At 41.5% G+C, this 27,877-nt stretch overlaps 2 protein-coding genes across 2 annotated transcripts in view; both read right to left on the minus strand.

The window, feature by feature from the left end:
* Positions 1–6,639, minus strand: CTBS (chitobiase). Its single transcript, XM_030279080.4, has 7 exons — positions 6,356–6,639; positions 5,599–5,737; positions 4,453–4,661; positions 3,648–3,819; positions 3,011–3,108; positions 2,164–2,325; positions 1–1,201 (listed from the first exon to the last, which is right to left on the minus strand). The coding sequence occupies exons 1-7, from the start codon at positions 6,479–6,481 to the stop codon at positions 1,016–1,018; spliced, it is 1,092 nt and encodes a 363-aa protein (XP_030134940.4). The 5' UTR covers positions 6,482–6,639; the 3' UTR covers positions 1–1,015.
* Positions 6,577–27,877, minus strand: part of LOC100219379 (vitellogenin-2) — a 22,793-nt gene continuing 1,492 nt past the window's right edge. The window contains exons 4-35 of the mRNA XM_072932526.1: positions 26,570–26,821; positions 26,270–26,431; positions 25,992–26,140; positions 25,425–25,575; positions 25,162–25,319; positions 24,908–25,073; positions 24,300–24,425; positions 23,079–23,297; positions 22,453–22,670; positions 22,238–22,335; positions 21,696–21,820; positions 20,978–21,079; positions 20,269–20,388; positions 19,989–20,178; positions 19,562–19,655; positions 18,607–18,792; positions 18,257–18,401; positions 17,238–17,466; positions 16,979–17,154; positions 16,454–16,771; positions 16,127–16,174; positions 15,880–15,966; positions 14,324–14,536; positions 14,089–14,231; positions 12,642–12,780; positions 11,797–11,932; positions 10,389–10,575; positions 9,030–9,121; positions 8,463–8,560; positions 8,224–8,383; positions 6,980–7,141; positions 6,577–6,857 (exon numbers count right to left, since the gene is read on the minus strand). Of these exons, the coding sequence (XP_072788627.1) occupies positions 6,742–6,857; positions 6,980–7,141; positions 8,224–8,383; positions 8,463–8,560; positions 9,030–9,121; positions 10,389–10,575; positions 11,797–11,932; positions 12,642–12,780; positions 14,089–14,231; positions 14,324–14,536; positions 15,880–15,966; positions 16,127–16,174; positions 16,454–16,771; positions 16,979–17,154; positions 17,238–17,466; positions 18,257–18,401; positions 18,607–18,792; positions 19,562–19,655; positions 19,989–20,178; positions 20,269–20,388; positions 20,978–21,079; positions 21,696–21,820; positions 22,238–22,335; positions 22,453–22,670; positions 23,079–23,297; positions 24,300–24,425; positions 24,908–25,073; positions 25,162–25,319; positions 25,425–25,575; positions 25,992–26,140; positions 26,270–26,431; positions 26,570–26,821 (4,965 nt within the window). The 3' untranslated portion in view covers positions 6,577–6,741. The remainder of the gene's footprint in view (positions 6,858–6,979; positions 7,142–8,223; positions 8,384–8,462; positions 8,561–9,029; positions 9,122–10,388; positions 10,576–11,796; positions 11,933–12,641; positions 12,781–14,088; positions 14,232–14,323; positions 14,537–15,879; positions 15,967–16,126; positions 16,175–16,453; positions 16,772–16,978; positions 17,155–17,237; positions 17,467–18,256; positions 18,402–18,606; positions 18,793–19,561; positions 19,656–19,988; positions 20,179–20,268; positions 20,389–20,977; positions 21,080–21,695; positions 21,821–22,237; positions 22,336–22,452; positions 22,671–23,078; positions 23,298–24,299; positions 24,426–24,907; positions 25,074–25,161; positions 25,320–25,424; positions 25,576–25,991; positions 26,141–26,269; positions 26,432–26,569; positions 26,822–27,877) is intronic.

Below are 27,877 nucleotides of genomic sequence, written 5' to 3' on the forward strand. Positions count from 1 at the left end.
TTGTTTACAAGCTTTACCAAGAACAAAATTTTATTCAACAAATCCTGTAAACACCAGCCAATCTTTACATCACTATGGGTTATTTTTAAAAATTATACAACTTCTTTAAGCAAACGATTTTATGAAAATCTGAACTAGAAAGAAAACAATCTCCTGTTATCTCAGAGGCAACACCCCATAAAAACAAAAAGCAAGCTACTGAATGAATCTTAGGGTATGTGGGAACATAGATGTGCAGTTCATTACATAAGCTTCTGAATTTTAGTTTTCAGGAAGTAAAGTAGCTTCAAATGGAAGGAAACATCATCCAAGTCCTCTTCATATTAACGCTTCTTCTTCAAGCTAAGGTCAGAGATTTTTGGCTTTTGAAAATAAGGAATGTATGTGATACATAAGCACAGTGAAACTGGAGTTTATTGAATATTCCTTTCTAACAACAAGTTTGATATAAATCTTAACAGCAGCTTCTTCATGTTATGTAATTTCTTCATAAAAATCTTTTAATCTAGAAGAGTAACCAAGCTGCATATAATCAGCAATCTATCTTTCTAGTATTCTGTTTAATCTGATTCTAGAGTGACTTAGCTAAAATACTGTTTGGGTTGGGAAGTCAGAAGGCTGAGACTGCACCATGTAACACAGGAGTAAATATTTGCTGCACCTGGCAGCTTTAGCACAGCATCATTATGAGACTGTCCCTGTAAATCCATCAATTCTTATTACCAGATACACACTGGATTCAAGCATTAACTAACTTACAGTAACCGTGAAAAATTAAAAAAGATGAGCAGTCTTAAAAAAACCTACTGATGCAAGGATTGTTCCAAAGCAACATTGGAACTATCTGAAGAATGAAAATACAGCTTTGCATATAAAATAACAAGAATTAATTTGCCTAGTGTTTAAGGATTTTGTAATCACAATATATTTATATAGAGTCAAAATCTGTGATAGTGTAAGCCAAAGTAAAAAGTTACCAACTGTCATCATTCTAAATCAAGGGTTCACACTGTTCTTATGGTGTCAGAGCTTGCCACATTGCGTGAGTTTGTTGTTCTGCTGCAGCTTCCCTGGAATAGTCAAGACTATTTCCATTCCACATGCCAATGCCCCTTAAGCCTCGACTCTTCACATATGCTGCTTTTAGAGAGATGCTCTGAGGGTCATCAAACCATACCTGGTGGAATTGACCAACAGAATCCTAGAAAAACATTTAAACACTAGTGTCAGTGATCACGTTTTCTCTTGAACACAGTTAAAAGTACAACTAAAAATTGAGACATACAAGCTATGTAGATTTATGTAGTATTTTCCTGATTTATCAATTCTTTGTTACACAGGATAAATAAAAATTATACACCAAATATTTGGATATTTTTTAAATTGTAGAATATAAGTTATAAAACAATGACACAAATTAACTGAAGTTAGATGAAAAGACTTTGCTAATTTGTATTTTAATATTTTTTAAATATGGCTTAAATTTCAGATACAGTATCTAAGTTAACAGCTGAATTTAGTTAGAGATTGTGGGGTTTTTTAAGCAATAAACAGTTTTAGAGGAGGTTATAAAATTTATCAAGGTTATGCTGCTGGTCATTGCTTACAACATCTTTTTAATAACCAACATGTGAAACTTAAATATTGTTTAAAGAAACAAGACAAAATGGATACACTGTGGTGTTCTTGTAAGCATAGTTATTTATGGACTTTTTCACTGTGTCTATGTAGAAAACAAATGAAGAAGAGAACATGCATGCAAGACAGCAAGTTAGACAAAATTAAAAGCATCTCAGAATCTTTTTTAGTTTAAATCATTTATCAACTCATGAAAGTAATTAACAGTGAAGGATGGAGCTTTAGGATGTCTTTGTGCCAAAATGTCCTTTTTAACATGATGCAGTATCCTGAGAAGACTGGAAAGTAATAAAGATCTTTATTACTCCTGTAGTCTTCAGGCACTGCACCCCTCTTTCAGGCTAGGAATTCAAGACACAAATTTTCAGCAATAATTTACTGTACCAAAATAACCTAAGCAAACCAAACCAAAAAAACCATAGAAAACATAAAAGGAATAATCTAATCACAATAACCTTATAGTCAAAGATCTATGGTTCAGGAATGCTTACTCCACACCACAGTGGCTTGGAAAAAGACTCTTACCTTGTACTCATAAAATGGAGCCTTCTGTACCTCATCCCACAGCAGCCCTGAAAGAGAACTGTTCACCTGCTTCATGATGGCTGCGTAGGGGACCTGGCTCCCTGCAGCATCACTGCAAGGAGCCCCACGGAAAGGCACTTTGGGAAGGGAACAAACATGATCCTGAAAAACAAACAGGGAGGGCATGAGTTTCAGGTAAGATGTACTGAACTCCAGAATAGGAGTACAGCCAAGAACAATTCACAAAAAGTGTTAGGGCCACAAAAATTCCCAATCTTCAAGCAAATCCAGCAGATACTATCTGTAAAGTAAAAAGTAAAGAGAGGAAAGTAAATTAAAACAGCTACATTTTCTTTAATCTGCAGTAATACAGGACAGGATGGATACCCTTCAACTTAAAGGGTTGTCTTATCTTTTCCACCTTTAATTGACTCTTATATTTTTCCTAAGTTATTTGAGACCTCATAAACTGCTATGCTGTAATAGCCGTAGGTTTGCTATGGTCTGTTGCACACCTGTCTTTACAGTGGTGTTGTGAAGGCACATACAAGTGTTGTAGGGCTTTGGACATCATCTCTTCTCATGCAGATAACATTTATAGCTCCTTAGTCAAACACAGTGCTTGGATGTCACGGGGTTCAGGCTGCCTAAGGAGCTAAAATGCCTTGTCTGGTAACACACTGCTCATCAGCCAAGGAGAAGATTCTGTTTTGTGTCCCAGCTTGATGCTCTTATCCATCAGACCACAGTATTCCCCAGTCCAAAAATGAGATTACCAAAACCTAGTCATATCTTTCCAAATAAAAAAATTAACAGTTTGATTGCAAAGAAATAATCTTCACCTTACCACAGATAGGTTTTGGCAGACATAGTCATAGCCATACCAGGGGACACCCATCACAAGCTTCTTAGGATCAATGCCCATAGCAATGTACTCTTCATATCCTAGTTTTGAGGGAAATAAAAATTAACATGCATTACTTACTTTTCCTATGTTTTTTATTCTTACAACTAATTTAGAGGCAGAGCCACTGCAGAACTGGCATGACAGTTCTGCAAGAACTGTCCCCAGACAGAGGCCAAGGTGCAAGCTGTCCTTTGCCTTCACCTGCACTCTCCAGTGAGTGAGAGGCTTGCTCTACTGAGAGCCCAGTAACTGCTCCAGCTGCTCACACTTAAAACCATCTGCCCTGAGAAATGTTTCAGGTTCTCTGCAGTCCCAGGCAGACACGATTGCTCTGGCTGCCATTTGTCATTCTAAAAGCGTTCTTCACACTCATGGGTTACAAGGACCAACACAGAACTGCTGAAGGTTTCTCTGCAGGCTCACAAGGATCAGGGACACTGACAACACATATCTGAGCACTCAAAGCCTCACTGCAACAATAACAAAATAAACCTCTCTAAGAAAAAGCCCTCTTTTCTATCTACTCATGTGAGCAAATTGAAATATTCTGACTCCTGGGGAGGTGTTCTATCCTCACCAGCTAAAGTCTGCAGGTAAGGAGCATTGGCTTTTGCAATACAGTCTGTCCAGATCTGGCTCTGTTCATCATACGACATCACAAATAAGAAGTCACAGGCTTCTGCAATCCCAGTGTAGTTGTAGCACCTTTTATCTATGCATGCTGGAGACCAAGCCACATCAAATGTTACCTGAAGGAAAAATGCACAACTTAGTACCAACTATGGCCCTTAGGTGCCTTTGTTATCTCTTTAAAGAAAAAAAAGAAAGCTATGACTTTTAAAGACAGTATTTCCCAAATGGTATAGTTTAACAGATCTTGACAATAATGAACTATAAAAGAAGCTGCTCATCTGATAAAAAACAAGAATATAATAAAGTGAGTACCCCATTAGTGAATATATAGCACCAAAGAAATTAAAACATTATATAAAAACCACCAAAACTATGAAGCATGCTGCAAATCTTGAAAACTTTCATGATAAGTTTACCAAAACACTATCAAGCTTTTGCCCCAGAAGGCTGTATTTGCCCTACTTTCAACAACTCATTAAGGCACACTAAAAATAGACAGTTCACACATAGAAATAACTTGTATCCACAAATCTCAGCGAAGCCCATCTCTCATTTAAATTTGCACGGGTCAGAAAGAGTGATTCTTACAAGTTTCTATCACAGCTAATACTCACAATTAAGCATTCACTAGAATATTATATTTAGTTCTGCATAAACTTTTTCATATTCCCATGCTAAACAGCACTGCCAAAAGTCCTTACATTTCACAAGGTTAAATTTAATGTTTGTATGAGGTACATTATTCTTACCTGTGATCCAGCTATTTCTCTGTGAAAAGCATCTGTTGTTTCTTTAACAAGCTCTGTCAATGCATAATACTCAGGGGAGGTTTCATTAACTTCTTGCTCTATATCTATGTTAATTCCATCCATATACTGCTTCTTTGCAAGGTCCACCTGTTGGGATATCCATGCTGCTCTTTTAGCAGGATCAACAATTTCCTGAAGAGGTACATCACCTAGACAAGAGGCCTTCAAGAGTTAACATGCATTTGCACAACAGTGTAGTAGGAAGGAAAGGTTTGTCTTTAGTTAACCAACAAACTTAAGTACAACATAAAAAATGCCCATATCAATATTGGTAAAATAAAAAGGAGTTCATTTTTCCCCCAAGCATAATTTTGAGAAACCACCCCAGAAAAGACTACCAAGGTTCTTTGAGAGAGTGGCATTTAAAGTAAGTTCCTTTGGTTTTTCTATAATTTTAATCATCTTACTTCTGCTTAATATTATTTTAACCACTGTAAATTACCTTTTTTGAAATTAAAGTACTTTTAGCATTTTAACTGGTCATATTTAGAGGAAAACTACTTCTGTGTTTAACCTTTGTTGCTTTCCACACTGTAGTCCTGGATTCTGCTTTTTCTCAACAGAGCCAAAAGGTATTTACAACATGTAAGTTAATGGACTTTGTCTTTCTAATCAGCATTTGTACCTGCACAGAGTTCCCGAGTATTCATGTTTTAAAACTCAGCCACTTCCTAATAGAGAGGGATTCATTTAAGTGCAAAATACTAAAAATTACTTTAAATCCCTTTCCTTACTTTTTCTGTTGGGTACTCCACATAAGATCCAGAATACAGACCCAAATAACAGGCTTTTTCTTTCCTCCCTCTTCCTCCATAGCAATGATGTTCCCTGTTAAGAGAACTTTTATTAAGATGTCACTGGGATGTTTTGGTTACTACTGTGGCACGATCCACTGTTGGTTTCAATACCCTGCATACCAGTACATGCAAATGTCAAGGGTTCATTAAAGGCTTATCAGTTCATTCTCTTAATGATTTTAATACTCTGCATACAACTGAATGTAAAATGTCAAGGTAATATAGCCCTGTGTACCTTATCTTATTATTCACGTATCATAAACACCCATGTTTTTCCAGTGTAACCAACCTTTCAGCACTATCCTCGAGCCTTTGGAGTGGGCATAGCACATGAGCTCAGGATCGTACTTTCCAAAAGCTGCCACAGTGGTAATTTTTGACCAGTCGTAGGATTTCCAGGTTTCCTTCCCCACATCAAACACGAATACCTGTAAAAGGGGTAAAAAGCACGCTCGTTAGCCCCGAGCACTTCTCAGTAGGACTACCACTGTCCCTACGGCTCTCACACCGGCAAATGCAGGGACGCCAGCCGGGGGGCGAGTGCGGGGCAGCCGCGAGAGCGCGTCCGGCCACGGCCCGGCCCAGAGACACTGCCCGGGGACACTGCCCGGCCCGGGGACACGACCTAGAGACACTGCCCGGTCCAGAGACACTGCCCGGGGACACTGCCCGGCCCAGAGACACTGCCCGGCCCAGAGACACTGCCCGGGGACACTGCCCGGCCCAGAGACACTGCCCGGGGACACTGCCCGGCCCGGGGACACGACCTAGAGACACTGCCCGGCCCAGAGACACTGCCCGGGGACACTGCCCGGCCCGGGGACACTGCCCGGCCCGGAGACACTGCCCGGCCCGGAGACACGACCTAGAGACACTGCCCGGCCCGGGGACACGGCCCGGGGACAGTGCCCAGCCCGGGGACAGTGCCCGGCCGGGCGGAGCGCAGCGGCTGCCGTGCGAGAGCGCCGCCGGGAGCGGCAGCCGCTGCGAACGGCGCTGCCGCCGGGCCGGGCCCCGCTGCGCCCGCCCGGGCCGGGGCCGCGCACCTCGGAGCCGGCGGGGCCCGTGACGGGCCGGCACAGCCGCGGGTCCCGGCAGGGGCAGGCGCCGGCAGGGCCCAGCAGCTGCAGGAGGCCGACGGGCAGCAGCCAGCCGCCCCACGGCCGCCCCATGGCCGCCGGCGTCCGTCCGGCCGCGCAGCCTCGGCCCCGGGGCGGAGCCAGGCCCAGCGCCGCCTGTGCAGGACAAATGAGCTGGGCCGAGCGCGTTGGCAGAGAAGCTGTTTATTGAAAGGGCACCCCGGGGGCGGCTGCCCGGGTTGTTTCCAGGATCTCCAGAAGAAGAAGCGGAACAGAGCGGTCTCCCTGAGGGGACGGGCCCATCGCCGCCGCCCTCGGCAGCCGAGCCGAGCCGGAGCGGGTCCGTGCGGGGCTCAGGCCGGGCACGCCTGCTGCTGGCAGGAACACGCTGTGTGAGCGGAGACTGAGCTCACGGCGTCCTCGGATTTCTGGTCCAGCCTAGGCTGCCCGTCCAGGCTGAGAGCGGAGTCTAGAGGAGAAAGCAGAGCGGGGTTGGTTGTACATCGGGGTACCCCTGTGTTAGCACCCCGCGGCTTTTCACAGAACCCAACCACACACTGTGCGTGCTGTGCACAGGGTCACCAGACTCACCGGCTGGAACGCAGTGGAAGCCCACAGACACAGGCACTGTCTGGGTTGCTGAGCAGCCTTTCACACAGCGAAGGACTGGCTCCACGGAGAAGCATTTTGCTGCTGTCTTCTCAAATGAAATTGGCTTCTCACTTTTGACAAGTTTGCGCTCTAGCTTGCAACCTACAAAATATGAACCCCCTTAAAGCATGCACAGGGTCTAGATAAATAGATGGACTTGACTTCATTTGTAGAATTGACAAACACTAAGACCAATGGATGAACAGTGTGACACAGCTAGATGAAGCTCATCTGGTTGAAGTGAATAAATTTTTTGTCAAAGGCTCAGGTGGTGAGAAAATGAGGCACGTGGAGCACAGCTGTAAGGACAGAGGCTTGTCAGGTGGGATCTGGGTGGGACACTGATGTCCAAATCCAGAAAGGTGCATATGAAAACTTTGGTCAGCTGACACTTTACTTAGGCTAGGACAGCACCTCATTTTGGAGCAGCAGTGGCTCCTAGGCATCTATATTTCCCCTTCTGTACTGTGGGCAGCATCACACGTGCCTTGCTATGGCTGAGTAGCTAAGTCCTGAAGTCTATGGTCCAGGCTTTCCTGGTCCAGTCAACCCAGGGAAGCCTAATCTAAGAAAACATTACAGAAAGGCCAACACAAAGCCCAGAGGGTAGTGTTCCACACAAAATGTGTAGTGCATTCTAATGTAACCAGCACATTCATGGTTTTTTTGTAGGACCTGGACGGCAAGAACAGTTAGTCATTCCCAGGCTGAAGTTTTCAGATTGTGTTAATCTTCAGCCTGATGAAATTAAAACAATTTTTCCCACCTCAAATGCCCTCTAGTTTGATAGGACTAAATATGATTTTTAAAATCTAAACTAAAAGCTTGGAAATAACAGAATGAAAATAAACACTGAAATGGTTAAAAATGACAAAATTACTTTTGTCAGTAGTCAAATTTCCTCCTTTTCATACTCAGTTATCAGCTTAGTGAGTTTTAAGTTGAACACACAAACTCCAGGTTACACAATGCATAAGATGTTGATTAAAAAACCAACAAAACTAGAACTTGCAGTGATCTATCAAACTCAGGAAAACTAGATTTTTTTCTTCTTTTAGTCTGTCGCCACTAATCACAAAAATAGCAAAAAACAAGATTACTGTGCTACAATTAATATAAATCACCTCTTCATGTGATTGATTGATTGATTGATTACTTGAAGGCAACGATATTAATATATGTACCTCCAGCACAGGGGTCTTCTGAGATGATCCAAGAGTGACCAAAACTCACAGCATCTTTAGCTAAATATCCACTGGGCGTTTGATATTCTCTTTCTATCTCAGCATCATATTTTCCACAAATGCCACATGTTTTTCCAGCCATCCAGAGAGCAAGTTGAATCTTTGTGGAAATACAGAAAAGTTGCATGTAAATGCTTTTCTTCTGAAACTAAACCCACTGAAAGTAACTTAAAAATTACCTCAAGTCTATGCCCATCATAGTATAGTTTATCTATGCCATAATCTGGGGCTTTTAGTGTCAGTCCTTTCTTTTCACTGCTGACCAGCATGCTTGCAGCTGCAACAAAAAAGCAAAATGTGATCTTTTCTAAAATTAAGTTACTGTTTTAGGGTCCACCCTGAACCGTCTGTTAAGTTCTTGGGGACATAATGCACACTCTAAAGAATCCTAAAAGAGATGGTGGGAAGTAAAAAGACTACTGAACCCTGCCCTGGGAAAAGCTGAAGCCACTCACAGGTGTGGCTGTGATGGGGGTCATCTAAATTCTCGTTCAGTGGGTCTCTGGAATCAGAAAAACATACCACAGTCCTGCATTTTTTGGTCTGTGCAAAGATGCACTGGATCAGCATCTCTTTCTTTGCTCATCTTTTCTGCCACTCATTAGAAAAGCTTACATGGGGGTATGTTAAAATCTCCTCTTTTTCAAATTAGGATGATCTTTATTTTGTGGGGTGTTTGCAGAATATCCTCTCCTTCTTCAAAAGATCAGGAAAGATTAAACAAAATCTAAATATGAGTCTCTTACCAGAATTAGATGCGTATGGAAGATCTTTTGGGACTTGGACACCATTAATCTTCAACTGGATGAGTCCATTGGAAACATACATGTCCACCTCACTTTAAATAAAGGAAATTTGTGTAAACAAATGCTTCTCCTTTGCCCTACTCAGCTTATAACTTCCTGTTCTGGCAGAACATCCCTGCAGGATGCTGATACCATTCTGGTGTGAATCACCTTCTAGCCTTTAGGGGGAAGGTGAGGGGGCCCAGGGCAGTGTGCCAGCAGCAGTGCTGAGTACACCCTCCCCTGGCTGCACTCTCTCTGAGCAGCCACGGCTCAGGAAGACTCCAGGCTACAGGAGCCTTGCTGCAGAACAACCTAACTGCTATTACCTTCACATGAATTGAAGGTGCTTTACATTTCAAAGTAAGATTGGATTCCCTAGGGCAGTTCTCTTCCAGCCTGAACAGTCTGTGTATTGTAGTATTTTCTTCAGAGCAGTGTTTGCTCTAATAGAAGAAATATGAAGCTCAAGCACATCAAAAGCAGATCCATACAATTGTATGAAACAATCAGGAATGATTCAGTGATGAGGAATGTCTTTATCACAAAAGATACAGTCTATAAAACAAGCATCCTTGTGTTCTTCTACAAAACAGGTGCAGGGAATACAGAGGGAATATGTAGATTCCCTCTGTTTCTCTAGCACTATGGCACAGTTAGGCACACATTTTTCAGAAATAAATAATTACTTGTAATGAAACCTTACAGATCAAAGTCTGTTTATGTGCTTTGAAGAATACTCACTACAATGATTTTAGTATGCATAATCCCATACAATTTAGGGGTGATTGCTCCAGGCTGAAACAAAGTGTGTATTAAATAAATTTCAAGTAGATTATAGCATTATGTACCAACTAAGAGATGTTCTAAGAGAGTGCCTCTAATCTGGGATAAGTAATGCCCTTTTTAGCTATCTCCATTTTTCAACAACCCTGCTGTAATAGTGTGGGTTCTAATTAGTTCTAATTATTAGCTTAGTATAGAAGGCCAGACTACTGCTTACAATAGCCTTTTCTGGATTTATAGTTTATATGTCTGCCTAATCATTAAGTACTGAAATGAGACAGTTAAACTCTAACAAATTAATGAAGAATTTGAGGCAGTGAAGTCTTGAGGTTACTGTGAACTTCAGATATATTTCAGAAGCACTTTTAAAAGACAAAGTACCAAACCCCAGTGACACTCCTAGTTATCTTTCCATTGACATCAGTATTTTCTGCATAAGTCTAATGCTAGTGCCAGTCTGCCCTACCAATCTGATCTTCATTTATAGCATATTCAGCTTGGCATCTATTTTTTATTAAGTTTTCAATTACTTACTGGCTGGCAAGTCTGACATTTACTGCTGTAAGGTCAGCAGACTCTTCAAGCCTTTTCACCATCACCAGGAATTTAAGCTCTGGACTACAGTCCTGCACCAAGACATGGTAGCAATTTGCAGGCATTGAATAGTTAAATTCAACACCATTGAAGGTTGTGATCTTATTTTGGAAAACTGTACAGTGACCTAAAAAAATCCAGTAAAAATAAGCATTTTATAATTTATATAAGACAGCTATTTTATTTTAGTTTTGTAATTAAAAGAAAAATAATCTTCTGGTTCTGCATGTTCTGATGCAGAAATGAATTAATTCTGTCAGATAAAATTTTAGATTTGTAGTAATTCAAAAGTATAACTTTGCCAGTCCCCAGGCAGTAGGACAACACCCCCGTGATTCAGGCATTGTGTGAGATGAATTATGCTCACAGCTGGTGCTGGTGCAACTCTCAGTTTGTGGCATTTTGGCTTTCCTAACTTTGTTGTAGTCAAAAGAATTTCACAAGGGTTGATAACAATTCACATATCATTAACACTAGAGAAAGCTTACTGAAATGCTGATACCTTTATGAAGTTATAACCAGGATGAGAAATAGTTAGAAGGAAAAAATACCATACTGCACTTTTCTCTTTTTCACTGTAATGGCATTTTGTTGGAAATCCTACCAGCTCTGATTAGAAATTATTTTGCATCAATTGTAGTTAATACAGATTAGTTTTTGTGTTTACCTAAGAAATGTCATAGAATCATAGAATGGCTCGGGTTAAAAGGAACCTTTAAAGATCATCTAATTCCAACCCCCTTGCTATGGACAGGGACACCTTATAAATATGCATGGTATGATATTATCCCACTGATTCCAAGCAAAATGTGACTCCTTATTGCCGGATTACCTAAAGCCTTTCATTTTAAAACTTACCCTAAGTAAGTATAATGTGATTAGCTGTTAATACAGCATTAATCAAACAATAATCCTTCCAAACTCAAAGTATAGGATTTGAAATTAATGAGTATACTTTTGGAGCTATTTCAGCTTCAACATAACAGTGCTAATCAAGCAGAGCACCCCAAATCAGAGATCACTTAGATGTTCCTCTCACTAATTTTGTATTTTATTTTCTTCACAAACAATTTTTGCAGTGAAGCTGAAATGGATGCATTTGGGAATGGATGTATTTGAAAGTATTATTTGGCATGGAACTGAAAGTTTAATCTTCCTAGTATGACTCCATTTCTTTACATCTTTGCAGCCTCACAGATTTTCATAGAGATGCTTTGTTTCTATCTGACATCTATCTGATTTTTAAGTGAATAAATAAGTGAAAAAAAAAATTTACATCAAAAGTGTAAATCATGCTTACAAAATTTACAAAGTCAATCAATGTCTGTGCAGATAGTTACTTGCTGACCTTTAAGACTTGCAATGAGTGAAAGTGTTGCTTGGGAAAAGACCTTCCAGGCAGAGGATGGTAATGCTGCAGTGGGTGTACCCGGGTGTGAAGGGACTGGCAGGGGGAGGCTGATGGCCGTGTCGTAAATTGTGAGCTGAAAATCAGGCAGGAAACAAACATGAATGGAAATGCAAAGTTCAGTATAGAGATAAGGTAGCATTTTCTTGTAATTTTCCAAGGGTACTGTGCTGACTAAAATCTAAATTAGCATCTGAATTTCAGTCAGAGTGAAAAAGAAATCAAGTCCTCTGCCTAGAGTATGAACTAGTTCTACAGTGTGACACATCTGCAACCTGTGGAACAGCAGTGCTATAAATGAATTTGGATAGTCACCAATTTGCAGCTTTTTGGGTAGCTGTATATCACATTTTTTCTCAGGCTGAACAGTTTGCATACCTGAGATGCTCACCCTCTTTCTGCATATACATCAAGTGCTGCTGTTTGTCTGTCTCAATAGCCTGGTTTTACCATCTTTTCCAGAGCACAGGAATAAAGATTTTGGGAGGAGTGGGCTTTTTTATAAGTTATTTTTTATTGTGCTATCAATAATGATGATTGCTTTCTAACCTGTTTCTTATTTCATATACTTGTATGCTACATGAGAAAGACAAGTATGTTGTAAGATATTTTAATAGTAAAACCAACTGCATGAATATAATGTCTTCTGAAGGCAGCTTCTTTATAGTTTTGATTGGGTTTGGTTTTTTGGTTTTTTTTTTAATCAGCAGGTTTTAAAAAAGCCCTTAATCATCCATTTCCTAGGTATTGACTGCTCCAGAATAAAAGCTGGTGGAAATTGTTACCTCTGGCAGCTTAAAGACAACATCACAGGTTCTTGGGGATGTCAAAGCCATGACCAAGGTTGCCTGGTGAGAGGGACCAAGCTGTTCCTTTTGGGAAAATCCAAGCATATAGGCAGCTCCTGGAAGAAATGAGTAAAACCTGAAAAAAAAAAAAACAAACCAAAAAAGTAATTTATTAAAATGAATGGTTATTTTTTGTTCACATTAAAATACCCCTATAAAACAATATGCATTCTGTGTTAGCATCAAGGCATGTTTTGCACCAGGGTGATACACTATGTTGTATATTGAAGAAGAGGCAGCAAATTTATTTTTTATTGGTGTAAAAGATTTCAAGAGGCTGGATGAGAGAGTGGCATGAGAAAAAAGTGTGGCAAATTTGTTTTAAACACATTCAGACTTAAAAATAGACATCAATTACATAAATCCCCAAATACTAACATGCTAAAACTACTAAATTAATATTTCACATTCATATGTCAGTCATGCAGTGGTGACTTTAGGCAAGGATCCTTTGCCCACTAAGACTGTCAACAAGCTGATGGAGGGATCTTTAGGAATGCTTCCAAACAAATTTGGGGCTCAAATAAAGATATACAGAAAATATTCCTTTATAAATATGCATAGTCTCAGAGCAGAAAAAAAAGGTAAGTTCTATGGCTTTTCTCCAGGATAGTCAATTGGATGGTTTCATCTCCTCTAATAAGAGCAAATCACAGCTTTGGGTAATTCAATCTAATGTAAAAAGTTACCTTCTTCAGGAGACTTTTAATCAAATCAAATTATGCCTTTAATGTGAAAACTTGGGTTGTACATGTATTTAGTTAACTGAGTTGCTGTCATGACTGTATTTTAGTAGCACTATGCCAAAAAATAGGCTTCAATGTGGATCTATATGTTATTGCAGGCAAATGCATGGAGGGATACAATGCAAGAATGCAACAGATATTTCATGAAAAAGGAGACACACGTGAACTGAATCCAGAATGTACAGTTTTCTTACATTAAATGTCATAAAACATTTGTTATTTAATGTGCATAAGCTTTATGGGAAGTATTTGTCTCACTTGCTTTAGAAGCCAGAGGCAAGTTCCTGCATTAAGAAATTAAGTAAGAGACTGATTTCTTCAGAGACCCACAGTCAGGCTTCTGCTCTGAGCCTCCATAAATCAGGAAGCATGACAAGACCAATCTCCTAATTCAGGCACTTTAAATTACAAGTCTGCAATAGATTAGGTGAATCCCATCATCCCAAGTGGTTTTCTTGTAAGCAAAAATGCAGTATGATTTGAGAGAATGAATACAGAGAAAGCAAACATATGTAATCTGATTTTATAAAATCCTACCGATTTAGAGGATTTTTTTCCAGCTTGGAAATTGCAGAACTGAACCTGCAATTATTTAGAGCATTGACATATATTTTTTAAAAACTAAAATGAAATCTCACCATCTTGCAGTTGTTCGGATTACTGAAGGCACTTTTAGCCACTCCAGCTTCATCTGCATAGCTGGATAAGCAGCAAATTGCCCTGTTGCAATCTGAGTAGCAATCTGATAGTCCTGACAATCTTTACCCCATTTAAGAGAACCCTAGTAGAGGGAAATAAATAAATTTTTGCATAAAACACAGCAAGATCATTGTGTTTCATTTATATTTGAGCTTATTTATATTTTAAACTTACTGATACTTTTCGGTAATTTATTACTGAAGCATCAGCACAGAGTTTCCATCTGCTTGGTCCTGTGATGCTTGAACCAAACATCTGTATTCTCCACCTCTTGGGCTGTGTATCAGTGTACAGGACGAGCTGCAGTCCTGTTGGCTGCTGGTTTCTGTGGATGGCACGAAGAACTGCAGCCAGGATTGGTGGCTTGCTGTCTCCCAAGAATTCAGGCTTTGGTGAGTAGGGAGGAAATAGAGACCAAAAACGTAAGAAGACATTAGAATTATGGTAGTAAAACCACTGGCATGACCAATGCAAGTAAGACTGTGTTGGCATTTTTTTGTAAAGTAATTTCAATGCAACAAAAAGAAGTATGGTACTGGATAAAGAACCAATACAACCCAGCTCAGCACTGCTCTCTTACCAAATTGCAGTTAAACTAATTGCCTTTTTGATAAAACTATCTTGATCCCCTGTTCAAAACCATGATAATTTGTATTACAGGGGGATCTGTTTGGGGCAGTCTGAAGTGTGGCACTAGCACAGGGAGCAGCATGGGGCTGTTCAATGTGAGACCCTTGTGCCCAGCAGCAACACCTGCCTGCCTAAATGTCCTACCTGAGCTGTGGGCAGGTCCCCACTGGCCACACAGCTGCAAGTGGAATTTGCTGTGGGGCAGCAGGTCCTCCCTGTGCTGCCAGGTCCGAGTGACAGAGACACACAAAAATATTGTGTGAGACGGAGGTGGTGAGGGCTTGGTGGGGAATGGAGAAAGAACAAGGTTGTGGCTGAGAAAGAGTTCAGGGAAGCAGTAACATGGTGAAAAGAGAGGTGAATTTAATCTGCATGGAAATGGTGGGGGAGAAGGTCAATCAGGTTGCCTTCTTTCCACAAGCTACTTGCACTAACAGCTGGGAGCTGCTGCTGCAGAAGGCATGCCTCAGCAAAGTAGGGGTTGTTATTTTGTAGGCATGTAGATAATTGCCTGCAATGTGTGAAATTTTTCTTGGTTGAAATCTGCTCCAGATTCCCTCAGTTCTAATAGAAGGACCAGGTACCAGTGATTATGTACCATGCAGTACACTCCTGAATAAACGCCTGGATTGCTCTCGGAGCTGGAGCCTTGCTGCAAACACAAGGGTTTTTCAAAGGCCTGTTGTGATCCTGCTAACATGAACTGAAGGACTCTGCAGTGAGGACCTAATGAATAAGAATGGCAGTCAACTCCTAAACTTTTACAGAAAGACACACAATGAAAATATCCCAGAAACCAGTTTCTAATCCAGCACTTCTAAAATGTTCTGATTTTTATAGTGAATTATTTACTGAGCAAGACAAATTTCAACATGTACAGCAATACATTCCAGTTTCATTTAAAAATGTAGCCTGTATTAAATGAATATTACATTCAATGATTATCCAATGTGGTCACCTTTATAAAATAAGAAACAGTTTCAATTTCTTTCTATATACCTAATATGCTAAATCACCATAATTTTCCTATCTGTTATAAATATACAAAAACTGGAAATGCAAAGTAAATATTTGGATTTCTTGAAGATTAAGACATTCACCTGAGACATGGCTCTAGAAAAATCTTCATCACTAGCTGAGGAAGAGGAAGAGCTGATGCTGATGTTCAGGATTTCCCCTCCCGTGTCCTGCAAAAACAAAGAATCACCTTGAAGCAGGTGCCTAATACTGGAATCTGTTGCAGAATTAATTTATCATATTTTCACTCTCAGAAAGCTAGGATCTAATTGCAGCAAAGACAGCAAGACTAATTGTACACGCTGCTCCCAGTATAAGCAGTAAATGTACCTGTTCATCTGCTGGCTTAAACAAAAGCTGGTAAACAGGTGGGTTTGCCTGTGAAAATAGATAGCACGTAAGAAAACCCAAGAGAAAATAAAGAGCTAACTTTTGATTAATGCATAAAAAATTTCAGTTTTAAGTATGGAAAAAAAAGAAAGCACAAAACAAAATTAAAATTTTTAAACATTTGACAGTTAAAAATTCTGAAATATCAAAATTCTTATCTGAAATGCTTCAGAGAACCAGGGTTCCTCTTTCTTTGGTCCACGGTCTATGAGCACAATTTTCTGATGTACAAAACCAATACAAAAAGGTCCAGCCAGAGTGAATTACCTGTTGTTCACTGTTCCCACTACAGTGCCTGTCCCCAGAGTGGTCCTCTTGGCTGCTGCTGCTGCTGCATGCTTTGCTGCTAGCAGAGCTCCCACTGCTGCTCTTGCTGCTGCTCTTGCTGCTATGCTTCTTCCCAGACTGCTTTATTTCATCTTTCCTGTGATGATCTCCAGGCTGTCTGCCATCAGCAGAGGAAGCAGCAGAAGAGGAGGATGAAGTGGAGAGGTGGGGTATGCTGGGCTCTGCCCACAGGCCTGTGTCTGCAGTCTCGTACTCTCGGTTAATCCGCTTCGTGCGGCGCCGGGTTTTATTTGCAGCCTCCAAAAACAGTTGAAAGCATTATGAATTTATATCTTGTTCTTTAACATTTCCCTAGCTGTCAGACAAGATGTTCACCACAGGCTACTAAGGAAATAGAATTCCTCCCAGCCCAGTTCCTTGCTTTCCCATACCAGTTTTCCATAATGGAAACCCTTGGCTTCATGATAGGAAATATTTCCCTCTCTGATGCTCAAGGTCTCTTACCATGAACACGTCTTCAATGCCTAGAATCTTCTTCAGTTTAGCTTTAATGTCCTTGTATGGAGATGCCTCTCCCTCTTCCTTTGACCCTGAGCTTGATGCCTCAATTATTTTTGAAGCTGCTTTGGATCCTGCTTGAACCTCCAGCTGTATTTTTTCAATATCAGCATCTGTATGAACTAAAGGCAAAAGCATTGCAGGGTTCAGCTGCTTGAGCATTATTTACAGTGATTTACAGCAAAACTTGTTATTATGACTATACCTGGCTTTAAAATTATTTTTGCTTCAAATTCTCCAAATAATTTGTGCAGGTAGGTATTTCTTAAGACAGCAGAATTTTGTGATTTAAGGCTGAGACAAGTAGAACATCCCAAACTTTCAAATGTTTTACAGAACCTGCGTGCATAAAATCTTCTTCCTGCATTGTTGTGATGTACCTCTTCTGAACCTTGCTGGTATCCTTTGGATATCACATTAGGTATGCTGCTTTGCTGCATTAAACAAAAATAAGGCAGATAAAGTAATTTCCCATAAAAAAATAAAATTGTCCCAGCTCTTAAAATAATTCCTCCAGTTAATGAAGAGAATGACGACAGCCCTGCTTAAAGAAAGAAGCAATGCTTGGAGTTCGAGATCCAGGCACTGGAAGCAGTGGGTTTCCTGCAAAATGCTCTGTGGAAGAGGACAGCTCTCCTGCCCACCCTATCTCAGGCAGTGCTTCACAAATACACTTCCCAATGAGAGCCTGCAGGGCTCTTTGGAGGGTCAGTCCCTCTGCAATCATTTCAGGCTTCTAGCTCTCCTGCTGCAAGCCAGCATAGCCTTCCCACGCCAGCCTCAGAAGCTGAAGAGCACATGAAAGGATGTGCTTCTGCGATCCACTCAGGATTATCTCAGGATCTGGGAAGAAAAATCTATATCTTGACAAAGAGCCATATTTTTCACATTCGTCTGATTCAGAAAAAAAATTAGATATTGTACAAAGGATGTGAATTTCAGACACCTTCCCATGACTGTGAAGAAATAGGAAGACATCCTGTTAAAACAGCCCTTCCTGCATGCAGTGAAGAAAGTAAGTGGACTGTGAAGGATCATGTTATGAACCCACTGGGTTTTAAGCTTGGTTTGGGAAATACCATGCCCCTGTTGAATTTCTCCATTCCTGTGTTTCTCCATTGCTATGATCTGGTTAGCCAGCTCTCATGTCAGGGGTGCCCAGCCCTCTGAGGAGCTCTCTGCTCTCTGCCTGTCTGCAGGACAGGTGGCAAGAGGCTTCCTTACCTTCCAGCTACCAGGTTTTAAAGATCCTTCTGTTGACTGCAGTAGCTGGTCAGAGGTACTTGGTATTTCTCCTTTGGGGAAAATCCGAGATTTCTTTTCAGAATCTACTTCTTCCATGTTCCTTGAAATAGCATAAACTTCACTCCTGTGGAGGTGATAAATAGCACACAAGTAACACCTTCTGATTTCACTCTACCCATCTTTGCTGGTGCAAAAAAGACTGTACTAAGCTTTATGTGGCTGCTGAGGTATGGCAGACCTTAGCAAGTAGTTGTGTACTTGTGATTTTATAACAGGGAACTCAAAATCAGTAACACAGAGCAAGCAAAATGAAAAAAGCTCTTCTGTACCTTACAGCTGCGAGCTCAACCTCTTGATGGCAGGGAAGGGTTTCAATCTTCAAATTTTTCTCTTTCATATTTATGCTGGCATCAAATTTCATTGTAGTGTTGGCACTGAACTCTGCGTGATACTCAAAACCACTCTGAAAGTACGGTGTATTAATCCCCATCATTGCAATCATATGAAAATATGCTCTGAAAGAGTGGAAATAAAACCAGGCAAAATTATATATTAATATGCAAAAATTTAACTTTGAATTGCAAAAGTACATTTTCATGCTGTTCTTTTTATTATAAGATCCACTACTACTAAAAGAGATTTATCACAACAGGATAAGAAAATAGCTAAGATGCCACTGGACAATGTGATTTGTCTGAAAAACATGGACCTTCTGACTGCATTGTCACTGGTATTGTCATTTTCATTGCTTGAGGACAAGCTAACTCCAGAATCTCGTAGCTTCAGATACTGTCTATTTTTTAAATATTATCACTACTATTATTTTTATCATCATTGTAACCACTATCATTATTAGTACTGTTGCTTTTGCAGATCCAGAAGCATTTCCCTTTGCCCCCTGAAATCCTTCTGGCTTATGCCAGGTGATGATGTGATTCTATGCTGAAATTGTAAAAACTTGATATGTAAGATGACATATTTTCACATCTTAGTGTCTTCAGTCATTGGACAGGTACAAATGTAAGCATTTCTAGCAATGGCAGAACAGCACAGTGTCCTGTGGGACACTATGAGCATTGCTGGATTTGCAGGGTTGTAGAGCATCAGAGGATTGAGTTGCTTTCTCACATCTTTGCTGCTCTAGACTAGCACATTTGTCTGGGACAAGTAAGATCCCTGTATAGCTACATGCCACCATACATCTACGTCAGATATAATTATAACTAACTGTAACTGTAAATATAAATGCTTATGTGTGTATGTGAATATATATGTAATTTTTACTTTGGTCTGATGTCAGCATGAATATCCATCTTGGTTTCCCACAACTGTGAGGGTTTAAAATTGTCAGATACTGGTGGTGACACCTTTACATCCACTGAAAAAGATAGAAATTATATGAACAGAGAAACAATAAATTCTGGTGATAAAATACTTTCAATAAGCATAGTAGTTAATGCAAGAGCAGTGCTTTTACATTTTGAAATACTTTACATGGTTATTTAAAGACTGCTAATCCAAAACAGAGTTATAGAAATATGTCTGAAGTGAAATATCCTAATTAATTCTCTTTGCCTTTGGAGGAGCTGGTCACTAAGGTTTCGACATTAGTGGGGTATTTTTCAAGATTATAGAAGGATTTAATTTCAGCAGAAGGACTGGACCCACAGTTACTGTGGGGAAGCTGCTCCGTTTGGCTTCCCAAGCTCACCGTCGGCCGCAGCCTGGGCCACCGCGGCCCCGCACAGCCCCAGCTCCAGCGGCAGGCCAGCAATGGTGGGCACGATGTGCCGCATCTCACCCACCACCACTGGCAGGGTCCATCGTCCCGAAATGCCTTTCTGGACCTCCTCCACCACTTTTTTCACCACTGGCTGCCAGTCTGATGATCCAGATAGACTCTGGAAATAGAGAAATAGGTTAGGTAAGAGGAGACATGGAAGGGAAATTATTCAGAATTGCAGACAAAAAGTCAGCATCCTTGTCAGTACCATCATCATCTGTTGAATGGCATCTTTGTCAATGTCAACAAAGGCAATCTCTTGACTCAATACTTTGATGTAAGCAGATACCAGGGGGTCTTCAGGTGGCAGTTCTTTCCATCCCAGAAGCTGTGGTGTTTAGGAGATGTGGAGAAAGGGAAGAAGCAGAAAATACAGTTTAAAGTGGAGCAATGCATTAACAAAGAGCAGATCCCATCTGAAGGATAACTGTGGTTCCTTAGCCAAAAACCCAAGACACATTTCAGGTCTGAACCAGTGTGGCCTTTCTTGTATTGCATAGCTGGTTTCAGAGAGAGTTTCCCTATGTAAGGATGAGGTAAGGGCTTGGTAATTTCTGCTGCTGTAAGTAGTAGGTGACACCCAAGGACTCATGAAGGAAAAACCTTATTCAATTATCATTTTAACAGAGAAGAACAACCATTTAGTGTGTTCTAACATAGACTTTAAAACATTTTGGCTCCCAGCAGCAACCTCATCTTTTGTACTATACATTAAGAGCTGACACATGTTGAGGGAAAAGGTGGCACCTGTTTGAGAGAGTAAGTACAATCTAAGTACAGCTTTCCATGACTGAATGGGATGACAGACTCCTTTCTTCCAGAAACATCAAAGGGATGGCTCAGTGGGTGGGTGATGCAACCCTGGTGCTGTGAGGAGCTGTCTGATACAGACAGGTCAGAAGGGTGCCCAGACTCACCGATTTCCCCAGCTCCTTCAGGGTCTTGTATGTGTCATACTCAGCAAAGGGAATGTTCTGCTTCCTTATAAGCTTGGTTAAGCCTTGTGACCGGAAAGCCACCTGTGGGAAACAGGCAAGCATCACAACCTAAGTACAAGAGAGCCCAGGAAAACTCTTGTGCCTGGGATTAACTCACTGAGGCCACACAAAATACTTGTTTCGTGAAGCCGTTGCATTATAAGGACTGTTCTACCTGGTGGATGGCTGCAAACTATGGCTGCAGATGCTGAGGACGTGCTGAGCCAGCCAGTCTTAAATTAGTCAGCAGGGATAATTTTAGGGTAGTGCAGAACTCAGCCCAGGCTGCAAAGCTTGCTCAAGAAACTGTGTGAATTCTTGCATGCTGTTACATGGAGCTTTGTGTTGCCCTGGCTGTACTGCTGGCTGAAATTTAATTTCCCTGTATTTATGCAAAATACCCTGGATCCCACGTGACTTTAGGTGGGCAGATGGATGTTCTGCTGTGTAAGCTTTCCTCCGCTCCTAGACTTACATGCCTATACTGGATGCGTTCATTGATGAATGTATGTGTCAAGAAGCCCAAATAAAAGAAGAAGCCTAAGTAAAATCATAATCATTATCTAAATTTTCCCTTCCACGTCCGCCCTCGCAGCCAGAAATGGAGTTAAACATTACATCACAGTCCAAGAGCTGGCTGCCTTAATGCAGTACTTACCTCAATAATATCCGTTGCAGTGTTTGCATAATAGCCTCTTACTTTTGTGATTATATCAGATGGAAACATGGTGCTGGGACTGTTCATTAGATAGACCCTCCACATGGCACCAGCCTGATACTGGGCTGTCACAGGAATAAAAAGCAGCAGAAATTAGGGTCTCCAAGATGTCTGATGCACATAAGCCTCCTCAGGTACCTGCTCTAGTAGATCACAAGGGGTTCTGTGAGGGTTCAGTCCCACAGGTTCTCAAGCTTGCAACATCAAGAGAAGGACTTTATTCTAGGGCAGAGTCAACACAACCCCAGGGACTGAAGAAGGAGGCCTAAATCCATGTGTAAGCACATATCCCCAGCAGATACCAGAGATTTAGATTTGGAAGAGTCTCAGGGAATTTTGCATGTTAGGAAGTTCTGCTTTTTCTATTTCAAGAGTGCACTAAACTCACAGTTCATTATTAGATTTTGGATGAAAATCACAGAACACAATAGAGGCATTTGGCTACCTAAGCTGAGGAAGTGCACAGGGCAGCTGGTACTCACAAGAATAGTCACTGATCTGAATGACCTTGCTGTAGCGATAGCTCAGCCTGTCAAGTCTGGGGCCCAGGAGTTTGATGGCAATGTTGCAAGCAGCAGATCTGAGTAACAGAATTAAAATCATATGAAGAGAGTCGACTGTGACCAAATTCTTAGAAAACTACAAGGAAAAAAAAATCTCAATTTTCTACTAAAATTGTACTTCTTCCTCTACTTACAGTTTATAGAGCTGTGGGATCCTGCCTGCTGCCAAAGTCTTCATGTGTGAATATGCAAAACTGGCAACTTGCAGGCTGGGCTCTGTGAGCAGCGAGCTGGCCAGAGCTGTTACTGTTGGAAGAGCAGGCTTGGTTTCAAAGAGAACAACACAAGCCACCATTCGGACATTGGGAGCAAGCGTGCTGTCCAGAAAGACCTGGAGGGTGAGCTCCCTTACCTACAGGAGGAAGAGAGAACCACTGAGTAGCCCATAACTTCCTGGTGAGCAGTGCTTCCAGAACAGTGCATATGTGCTCTGCAGTGGATGGAGAGCAGAAGGCTAAACAAGAGATGTGGGCATGGGAGCTGTCACTGAAAATGAAGATATTGCTGGGTGCACAGCGAACAGGGCTGGGAGAAACAGCCATTAGGCTGAGCATTGCAGCAACTAAATCACTCTTTCCCAGGATATCAGCAAGGATGGGATGATGTCAGGAGTTTGCAGGGTGGGCAAGAGGAAGACCAGTAAACTGAGAAGCCTGTCCAGAGCTGCTAACATTACCTGATGGTTTTGTAATCCCTGAAGCACTAAGCAAACCCAATCCATACCCTTTAAGACATTTGTTTAAATAATAATTGCAGTTACTTTTGCTGGGTCTTTTCTTGCAATTTTCCTTAAGGCCAACACAGCATCAACATGAATTCTGTTTGGTAATGAAGCTGCAGCTGAGGAAAATGTTGGCAAAAACTTCAGGATGCGTTTGATACTGGCTGGCTCTCCTGCATTGCCCATGGCTTTCAGGGCCAAAGACATGTCTTTGGCATCACCTTTGCTGGTGGCTTCAGTAGCAAGGTCGTGAAGTGGCTGAAAATGGAGCAGACACTGTTAATCTCACCAGGTAATGATCTTGTAGTAGTGCATAAAAATGCACCTTGCCAAGCAAAACAATTACTGCTGCAAACCCCAGAACGGAGCTGTTCAGACTTTTCTCCCAAGGAAAATATCTCACCATCATTATCAGGGTGCTAAACATGGACCATACAAATAAACTTGGTTTTCTCCTTGCACAGTGCTATAGTTGATTTGGAATTGTGCCTGAGCCTGAGTGTAGGAGACAATCCTAGCTGGGTGCCTGCACCAAAGAGTCTGTTGCAAGTTCAAAGGCAGTACTGAGCTGATGCCAGGCTCAGTCATTCCCAGGGCCACTTCTGCCAGCCCTGCCAAATTGCACTTGCATTTTTCACTTCCTACAATAATTTCAAGTTTACTTGAACAGTTTTGCTGTTCTGTGAAGCAGAATTACCATTCTGGTGGCCTGGCTTTATTTGGCTTTTTTTTGGGAAGATTTAAACACATGTCAAACACCAGCAAGGCCTTCTCAGTGCTGTGGTCCTGCTGAGCAAGGAGCTGGAGCTGCACAGTCCAAGGACAATGTCCTGAATATTTCTGACAGTGAAATGCAATTGTGTAGCAGGGCTTCCTTAGAAGCTTTAACCTATGGCATATTTAGAGTTTTGTTTATATTCTCACTTTACTGTGTTTTTAAGTACACTGTACCTAATGTCAAAGTAGAATCATAGAATCACAATTATTTTGCTTTAATCCGAGTTTTGTCACAACTTAACTCAGTTTCAGGCTGGTTACAGGATCCATTATCCCAATGGGTTTCTAGTACTACCTTTGAAATTCTGAACTGTTACAGCCTGATCTTTTAAAGGCATCATCTCAGTGTTTCATTCTGCCTTTGCACTGCTGAGTGAGGCATGCAAATAGTGAGTTACCTAATTGCCAGCATTTTGACAGCTAAATTAAAGGCACTTTTAAAAAATTTTCACCTTTTATGAGTAAGAAATGCGAGTCACATACCTGAAGGAGTTCATTTGGACATAGTAAAGCCTGAGCACAGTATTTATTCACCATGCTGCCATATCCTAGATAAACAATTATCCTATGCATCAATACTTTCTGGATTTGGGGACAGGTCAGAAAACTCTGCAGAAGGGAGAAGTATCATTTTTTACTGTTTCTAGTAATTAGAGTTGTATTTATCAATAAATACATTTGAGAAATAGATAAAATTGATTTGTGCTGTTTCTAAATAATTCAGGACTTAAATGCTAGACATTCAGCTACAAGGAAATTAAGTAGATTTGCCCCAGTTATGCTGTATGTTCTTTAGATACTGATTATATATTATTTTCTAGAGTTTGTCTTTTTTCTTTTTAAGTTCTGATTTGGCAAAAAGAATCAATAGCAGTTTTCTTATAGTTTGTGGGGTTTAATATAAAATATAATTACAAACTTTTAGCAACAAGTGTTAGGGAACATTTTCTGAAGCTTTTTCCATTTTTGTTAATACTTTGCATTTTACAAATTTAGATGGAAATATGTTGTATCTTTCACTTATAATCCTATGAATTCACCTTTAAAAAGGAGTGAGAGGGAAAACAAAAGGACAAATGATTTGTACTCACTGAGGCAATTTCCAGGGTTTGTTTGTTTGGTGTAACAAAATGGAAGGCGAGAGGGAGAGCCATTGCTGCTTCCCAGATGTTCAGCTTCTTGTCATGGATTTTTTGTTTCAGGAATCTGAACGTGTCAGTAGCTCCAGCAGCACAGATGGCGTTCAGGAACCAGGGCCTGCCCGGAAAAGGAGAACTCATTATCCTCATTATCCTCGTTGCCCAATGTGCCCCTGATCAGAACCCCTAGCTGAAGCCACAGTTACCTGTAGGGGAGTTCATTGACAAACTGCAGCCACAAAGACTCGATTTGATCAAGGGTTGCTACACGAAAAAGCTGGACCATTTGTAAGAACTTGTCTGAAGCTTCTTTAGTGGCTCCTTTCTCGTTATTCTGAACTAATTGCCGCAGTGTCTCTGTTAACTGTGGGAAAAACAGACAGTTGGAGGGATCCACGTCTACAGTAATTATGTGATGACCTGTTAACCTTATAAATAGTTAAAGTGGGTGAAAGTAAGCCTCTAATACCTGCAAATCTGGATTTTTTATCCTTATTAGAGGAATTGGCATCTGGAGTAGCTCTCCTGAGAAATGATAACGAAGACTCCCCTGTTTTTGCAGCTGCGATGTTGGTGCACTGAGAGGAGGCCTTTTAGTGCCGACCAAAGACAGCTCTTGTCTTCAAGGGAAAGAGGGAAATGCATCAATAGACAGTAACCACAGTGTGTATGGAGGGTTTGCACAGCACGGGAGCAGACTGAGGGCTACCCAGCGGGACTGCAAATGGAGCGTGCACTTCTCTGTTCATCAGGATTATCTGGAAAAGCCATAGTACTGCAATAGCCTTTGTGGGAGCCTCCTAAAGTCTCTGAGAGGTTGGACAGATGTTTCAGGTGGCCTACACAGTAGAGCACAGGCCAGCTGAAACACCCTGGGCATCCTGGGCTGGGCATCCTGAGGGCTGAATGGTGTTTTGGCCCTTGGCAGCCACAGGCCAGATGCTTCTTCTTATCTCACAAATCAACAGTAGATATATAGCAAATTTTAGGTGTCTCCTCCTGGCTATGATAACATAAGGACATGCACAGTGCCTACCTTGCCTCCATGACTACTGCCTCATTGGGCTCATTGAAAGGAGAGATCTGGTACACCTGGTCCGACATAGCAGATGTCAGTGATGCCCCACTGTCATCATACTTGATCTTGTAGGTGAATGTCACAGTGCCCTTCATGTTTCTGGCTTTCTAGAAGTGCAAAGAGACCCACTCAGAAACAGGAATGGGCTGGTCAGCCCAGAGAAGCCAAAGCCCCACGAGCATCAGTGTGAGCAGTGCTCACACCCGAGCAGGGCAGCGGTGGCTCTGTGCTCCTACCAGGGGACAGGTGGGGCAGGGCCGGATGTATGCCATTCCCAGGTTCTTCACTGCTTTATCCTGGCAGTCCGTCAGGTCCTTGCTTTTGGAAATGGTGGCACGGTTATTCTTGCTGTCGTCCTGGATAACGTATCTGGTTTGGCAGATGCCTTCAATCCCAGCCTGCAAGTATTGGTTAAACACAGTGAATGTCCACTTGAAACAGCAATAAAAAGGTCAAAGAAAATGGTCTGGGAAATATAACTTACTCTTTAATGGTAAGATGAGAATAAAAGTAAAATCAGAATGGAAAAAACAAACCTCTTGTAGCTCATACACATTTTGTGATTTTTTGATGGTTATCTGCAGCATGTTCAGAACCCCTCTCACTAGGTTAGTGCACAGAACAGGACAGTCCTCAGGGGCAAAAATACTTCCAACCCTTCCTTCAGTGTATTCAAACTTAAAGGTCTGGCTGAGACATGCAGAAATGGTTTCTGAGAGCCTCGAAGATGGAGTGAAGGAGTTGATGGGCCAGAAGCCATTGTGTTCCTCCAGCTTTGGTGATCGAATCTGTGAACAAAAATAGGAAAACAATCATACTGTTCACCATCAGTTTGAAATAGCGCTATAATACAGAAACACTGTATTACTGCACACTTCTTATCCATGGCAAGACAAAAGTCATTTGTCTAACATTGCAAGAAACAGTTTCCAACTTGGATTCCTGTGCTCGGCCTAGGAAGCATCCTTGAAAATGCAAACTTCCCTGAAGGATTTCTGCCAGAAAAATAAGATTATGAGAACAGAATTCAAAAGCTCAGCAAGTCTGATGAAGCTTGTAGGCTGAGTGAAACACCAGCTACCAACAATCAGTACAGACAGGATACTCACTCCTTTCCCACAGATGACAAGTGAGATCTCCCTTCAGTCTGCAAGGCCAAGCCATTATTGCCCAGGCTGCCTGCCTGGACACACAGGGACTATTCTGGCTGCTGCTCCAGGTCCAGCACGTCCCCGAGCACCAAAGCCACGGCACAGCTGATGGGGGAGCAGAGGTGACAACAGGAGCTTCCACCTTTGGAAGTGGCAGACACTCCTCTGAGCTCCTCTGGCTGTAAAGCCTGTGCACAAGTCCTTGACTGCTACCTAGTGGGAAGCGTGTGCCTGCGTGCACAGACCCATCTGGTCCCTTACACACACCCCTCCCACCCTCGTGCATTAAAGTACGTGTTCCTGCATAGAGGGAAAAGGTGTGGGCTCAGTGCTCTGTTTTATCTTAGGCATTTATAATCAATGCTGCAAGGGTGGCTTGCCTCTTGTCACATTTTCCCAAATTAAATCCTACTCAAGGCTCTTGTCTGCAACTGCTAACACTGTAGCAACTCCCGTGAGGTTACACAGAGCCTGCAATTGCAGCAGTGTGTAAAGTTTGACAATAGGTATTTCTTCACACTGTTTCATTAATATATGTGCAGGATTACAGACTGAGAAAACTCCTAGGTGAGTGCTAAGGGCAGCTCTTACAGCTTTTTCTCCAGGTGCTGTCTTCTCAATCCCTAGTCTGTGGTCTTTTGTGCCATGCCAGTATTTTAAGCTGTTTGGTTTAATCTTTTTGGTGAGTAACAG

The sequence above is a fragment of the Taeniopygia guttata genome, chromosome 8 (genome assembly GCF_048771995.1).
Source record: "Taeniopygia guttata chromosome 8, bTaeGut7.mat, whole genome shotgun sequence".
Lineage (NCBI taxonomy): Eukaryota > Metazoa > Chordata > Aves > Passeriformes > Estrildidae > Taeniopygia > Taeniopygia guttata.